Source organism: Anarrhichthys ocellatus, unplaced genomic scaffold, assembly GCF_004355925.1.
Source record: "Anarrhichthys ocellatus isolate YVR2014 unplaced genomic scaffold, GSC_Weel_1.0 scaffold19, whole genome shotgun sequence".
In the NCBI taxonomy this organism is placed as follows: Eukaryota; Metazoa; Chordata; class Actinopteri; order Perciformes; family Anarhichadidae; genus Anarrhichthys; species Anarrhichthys ocellatus.
This window is the reverse complement of record NW_022280049.1, coordinates 1,498,482-1,504,741: the sequence shown is the minus strand read 5'-3', so window position 1 is coordinate 1,504,741 and position 6,260 is coordinate 1,498,482. Positions and strand designations below refer to the sequence as shown.

At 44.3% G+C, this 6,260-nt stretch overlaps 1 protein-coding gene across 1 annotated transcript in view; it reads right to left on the bottom strand.

The window, feature by feature from the left end:
* The window catches only part of LOC116389314 (alpha-1A adrenergic receptor), a 12,491-nt gene extending 6,465 nt beyond the window's left edge, over window positions 1-6,026 (bottom strand). The window contains exon 1 of the mRNA XM_031857929.1: window positions 4,617-6,026. Within this exon, the coding sequence (XP_031713789.1) occupies window positions 4,617-5,580 (964 nt within the window). The 5' untranslated portion in view covers window positions 5,581-6,026. The remainder of the gene's footprint in view (window positions 1-4,616) is intronic.
* Between the last annotated feature and the right edge of the window lie 234 nt (window positions 6,027-6,260).

The following is a 6,260-nucleotide window of genomic DNA, read 5'->3' as shown; positions in this document are numbered from 1 at the left end:
CCCCCCCCCCCCCCCCCCCCCCCAAATATATTAAATTCACAATGATCTACAACACAGAAAAGCAGCAAGTCCTCACACTGGAGAGGCCGGTACCAGAGACATTCTTTCTTTGGAGATTTTTTTTTATGGCCGTTTATTGCGTTTATTAGTACAGCTGGAGAATGACAAGAAAGGGAGGAGAGAGGGATGATGTGCTGCAAAGGGCCTCAGTCTACATGGGGCTCACGCTCCACTGGGTGAGCCAGAAGTCACCACACGATGTTTTGTAATCAGTTATAAGAATAGTTTATTCATTTTCTGTTGAATTGATCAATTGAATATGTTTTCAGCTTTATTCCATACCATGACAAAACCTTAGGTTATCTCTTTCTATTTCCTTCTTTCCTTTTTACAGACTGATTTGGTTTAGTCAATAGTTCAGAAAAAAATGACTGCATTTCATTTATAAGCCTCTCATATGTGCTACAACAGTGTCATATGCACAGGCAAACACAGCTGTGTGGCTCTGCCTCTCAGGAAGGGTCCTCTAAACATCTAGAGGCCACAACAGAGACCAAAAGGTGGTACATACGCTGTGCTTCCTCTCTACAAAAGGGCAGAATGAAGTAGGACACACTGAAATAAATCTGGTTTACAACAGACCTTCCTGTTGCCAGACGCTGTACATGTTTGCATGTTTAAGTTTTGTGTGAAGGTAGTCCATTTTAGTTGCTTGAAGGTGTTTATGTTGAAAGGCTGTAGTGTAAATACAGCAGAGGATGCGAGACAATGGTATGGAGATAACTGTGGGATGTTTTTTAATGGTGGTCTTGGCCCTTCTGTTAAGAGACATGTTTGCACCTCCTTCCTGAGAACAGGCACGTACACATACGAGCACATCTCACTATGAAACACAGGAACATCTTAACAAAACAAGGCATCCTGTTATTCTCCCTAATTGGAAGAAGTGATGCCTATTCTGTGCCATGTAGCACAAAGACACACACACACACACACACACACACACACACACACACACACACACACACTCTGCTCTCCAAAAAACTCACACATCCTGTGTCATTACACACCCATAAATGTGATTAATATGTCTTGATCTAAAAGGACAGAAGTTATTGCCCTCGCATATTGCTTTCAATGAAACCATGGCATGAAGCTATTTTTGGAAAATTGAGTTGACATCCCAGGGACCCTCGCTTTCACCCCCGCTGCCCTGTGGCCCCTCCAGCTCAGATCTGACAACCCCTTTCTACTCCATTGCTTTGACACTTAGCACTCTCATTATTTTTCTCCTTCAACAACCATTTCAATTACCCCCGAGGCTGAATGCAAGGGCCGGCCTGCTAATGTAACATAAACGCACCCGCCTGTGTGAGATGCACACATGCACAGTGTCTTTTCCAAAAAACACTTCTACAAGGAAACAATTGGTTAACACCTCAGAGTGTTGGTTTTGCTCACACATGGGCCCACTGCTCGCACTAGTTGCTAAATGCGAGGCCTTCACAGCACATTAGTGCCTGCTCTGGGTGTTAAAGAGCCGTGGGACAATGTGTGCAATAAAATAAAACGTGTATCCGCTGAAGAATTTTGTTTTTTCTATCCGGCTGAGATGAGAACAAGAGGAAACAGCCAATTGAAACACTTAGAATGTAGACGAGTCCCTCCACTGTTTCTCAATATTTTACAAGTTGAAACATAACATGTTTTTACTCTTTATGACAATGCTTTAATGCTTCCAGTTCTATGGTTATGGTTCCTTATCTCGTTTAGCTTTTTGTCTTTGGTTACCTGTATGTAGTCAATTAATTGCTTAGTCAATGGACAGGAAATTAATTGGAAATGGTTTCGATAATAAATCAATCGTCACTCGCTTCTTTTCCTCAGCTTACATCAAACAAAAAACCCAACCCTTTTAAAATGTTTCCTGACATTTTATACACCAAACCATTCATGAATTAATGGAGAAAGCAGCTGGCAGAATAATTAACAATGACAATGAGTTAGTTGCAGCCCCAGCTGTATGTTTGCATCTTTCTGTAAGTTTGTTTTCCGCTCTGTGTGCAGGTCTAGCTGCTGACAACTGGAGTCTCCTGAGTCTTCTTTTAACTTGTTTTTTTGTTGTTTCTTTGCCGCAATGTTGAGTTTATAGGAAGTATTCTTAACTTAATCTATCTTTATGTTTGGAAACTTTGCTGTCTGCAATTTAGAATAAAGATCTCTGTGTCTGAAAAATGTTTAGCTGCTCAACATACTGTTGTGCTATAGACCGGCTGGTGGGACAGGTGCAGTTTGAAAGGGGACAAAGAGAATCAATTAAAATACATTGTTGATATCAAAGATAAAACTGTTCCATCATGTAAAAGGTCTAGCATTTTTGTGAAACTTTGGCTGCTTTTGGCCCCTCAAAAAGCCTTTTTTGGTTAATTTCTGCACTAGTCTGTGTTTATTGCTGTAAAATTAAAATGCTACGGTGTCGTTTTTTTCATAATGTGATATAAGTATGTGTTCTGAAATAACTTAAAGTTTAGAAATGTCACCCTTACTGACAAACAAGCTAAGTTAGACAGCGCTCAGTGAGTGTGTGTGTGCAATTTTTTGGATCAGATAGGTCCAGTCAGATGTGAAGGTGAGAGTTCACATATTTCCTTAAGCTGCACATGTTCTGAGTTTGATACCTCAGGGGTCAGAGGTTACATTGGCTCATGCTGGTAACTTCAAGCCGGTTTTAAAACTTTAAAAAAATCTGCAGCAACATTGACAGAGTCACCCAAAACACACATGGACAAAGTTGTACATTAACACACATACATTTTTCTAAATTCCTCCACACACACACACACACACACACACACACACACACACACAAACAAAACACTTGTGCCATTCGCTAAAACCAGCATACATACACCACCAACCAAACCTCCACATACGTTACATATCAATGACCGTATTCAGAGGAAGGAGCAAAGTAATAACAAGTGTGAGGCAGGAAGTCCCAATCTGTGGGTGGAGGCTAATGAATACTCAGGGAGCAACATGATGACGGAGATTGCCCTATCACACTTTAAGCATTTAGGTTCAGACGAGAGCCACACAAGAGGACCAGGGCACAAACTTAAATGGATAAACCAGGTTTCCTACAATCCCCTTTAGGAAATAGAGGAGGCAGTTTTAGTCACATGCTTTGATACAGTGGATAGGTAAGTCCACTATATATATACTATATGTATATATAGTCGATGCATTGTGTGGAATTCCCCACTAGAAGACTGATGGACTTGTTTGTATGATTTCTTTCATGCATCTTGGAGGCCAGTTCAAAATGAGCTTGACATAAGGCTGTATGTTCCTCTGTCACAATGTGTCAGTGTGCTACACCAGAGATTGTACAGAGAAACATATACCCTTGAGGAGTTTCTTGGCAGTTTGTTGATTAGTGTACACCGACATGCCCCTCCTGAATCAGCCCCCTGAAGCCTCTCTGATCTGAAAATCCAAACTATGGAACAATTACACTTGTTACTTGCTTTTGGTATGCTCACTAAGAACACCTCGAGGCCAGAGAATCCTCGCTATGTAGTGATGTGTGTGTGTCCATGTGAGGAGGTGATAAACTGCAGCTTGAAGCCAGGGGCATAAACACATTCTGATATGACCACTGCATATGTGTCCATGTGCAGGCTCATGCCAATACACACTCACATACAATAACAGCAAGTAGCATTTAGGAGGAATTCATCCAAACTATTCAAAACACAGCAGCCATGCTTGTAGGTCCGACTTTGTTCAGTGCGCCTCCATCACTAAATAAAAGACTTGTTTTAACCTCTTTGCCACGACACAGCCACATGAGCATTTGACCCCAGAATATATTGTTTCATTTTCTCTGCAGGTTTTTAGACAGCCATGACAGCAGGGTGCTGAATGTTTGCCACTCTCAGTGGCATCAGGGAGCCGTGGCTTCAAATACAGCTACCAGAGCAGAGGGAGGCCACCTACTCTTCACTTGGCACACTTGAGGTATTTGTTGCACCAGCAGATTAACTGAGACTCAGGGAGTAATGCAAAGATTACACTAATAATGTTTGTAAAAGCTTGTGAAGAATTACTCCTTAGACTCGGAAAAACATGTTTTTATCACACATTATAGGCCCTGAGTTTAGAAACCACAACATCAGTGCAGGCCAATTTTCAAGTTGGCCCAAATTCAAAGTCTGTATCTTACAATATGCTGCATTCTAACTAAATTACATAAACAGAGGCTGTGAAGTCAGATCAATTATATAGGTCCACTCCTCCTACACTATATTGAATGCCTTTTTGTATTCCTGCAGTAGGCTTATAAAATGTCCACTACAGTATATCAGAAAAACACTCTTAGCTTTGGTGATGATTCAGAGCAGTAAATAGGAGACCAGCTATAGGTGTGATTCACAAGGCCTGTAGCCTTCAGTTTAACTTCAGACAGACATTTAGATACATTCAATACCTTTTCTGCAGTTCTCATTTATTAAACTCAATGACGTTTTTTTTAAATTGGATTGGTTTGTGAGGAATATGTTTCATTCATGACAGTAGCCCTATAACAGACCACAATGACCTATTGGACCTACCTATGGGTAAGGCGAGGAAGAAGGGCAGCCAACAAAGCGTAAACATGCCGACCACAACTCCCAAAGTTTTTGCCGCTTTCTTCTCCCGGGAGAATTTCAGAAGTTTTACCGTGAGGGAACTTCTCGCCTGGTGCGCGCGGCCCTTGCCGGTGCCCGAACAGCAGGGCTCCTCCTGCACCTGAGAACCCTTGTGGATCCTGAGGGTCAGCTCACCGGAGTTCATCCTCTCGCGCATCACACCGGCTTCCAGGTTCTTAGTGGTCCGTTTGGCGACTATGTACACCCGGCAGTACATGACCAGAATAACGATGAGCGGGATGTAGAAGGAGCCGAGGGAGGAGAAGAGCGCGTAAAATGGCTCCTCGGTGATGGGGCAGACCGTGTCGTCCGGCGACGGCGGCTGCTTCCACCCGAGCAAAGGTCCGATGGAGATGACCACCGACAGCACCCACACACCGAGCATGGCCAGCAGAGCCCGCTTCTCTGTCACGATGCTCGGGTACTGGAGCGGGTGGCTCACTCCGATGTAGCGGTCGATGGATATTACGCACAGACTCATGATGGACGCGGTGCAGCACAGCACGTCCACCGCAGCCCAAATGTCACAGAAGATCCTGCCGAAGACCCAGTAGTCTAAGATCTCCTGAGTGGCGGACACCGGCAGCACCGTGGTGCCCAGCAGCAGGTCGGCGATGGCCAGGTTGATAATGAAGTAGTTTGTCGGTGTCCGCAGGTGCCTGTTGCACACCACCGAGAGGATGACGAGGATATTGCCCGCGATGGCGAACACGATGAAAGCCCCCAGCACCAAGCCGAGCGGGATGGCTCGGGTGAGGTACACTTCCGTGTGGTTCCCCCCGGAGCTGTTGGCGAAGTTGACCGGGGAGGACGCGTTCGGTATCCCGCCGAGTTCCGAGGAACCATTTTTCCACAAGTTCGTGACATTGTCAGTGCTCAGACTCATTTTGACTCAAGAGGTCCTCCATAGCAGGCTTCAGATCACTAGTAACGGCAACTCACGAAAGAGCTTCACTGAACATAAACAAACGTGCCTAAATGTCCTCAGTCTGCATGGCTTCATTGCGTAATTGCAATTTTGTTTCCAAATCACTGCTGAGGTCTTCATCAGAGAAAACCCGTTCACTGTGAAGCGTACAGTCCCCATGCAGTCCTCCCTCCACTCTCCTGAGGGCTCAGTGGAGAAGTGAGGGGGGCAGCAGTCATCCCCTGCCTCCCTCTGCACCACACACAGCGCTCCCGTGTTGGCCTACTTGGATAGCCTGGCCTACTGGCCAACTGTACCGAAACGCGAGCCTATAAGCACGCATGACGCACAATTACAGAAAGAACCGTTAATAACATAGGCAACGTTTGCAACGTTTCACGCAACCGTGCGCGTTTTGGAAGAGGTTCCTCTTTGATGTGTTGTTGCCTATTTGTTTTTCCTGTGGGAGGATGCTTAACTTGACAATTATCAGGGAAAGACTTTTGTGCCAAACTACCTTAACCTTGACGTCATCTTTTAGTTTGTTTAGTTACTTAGTTAGAAAACAAGATCATTGATAATACAAAAAAGGTGGTTTAGGTATGCTTGGGCACCTCTCGGTGTAAGGACCATTGCAATAAGATCTACTCTGTTTGTTT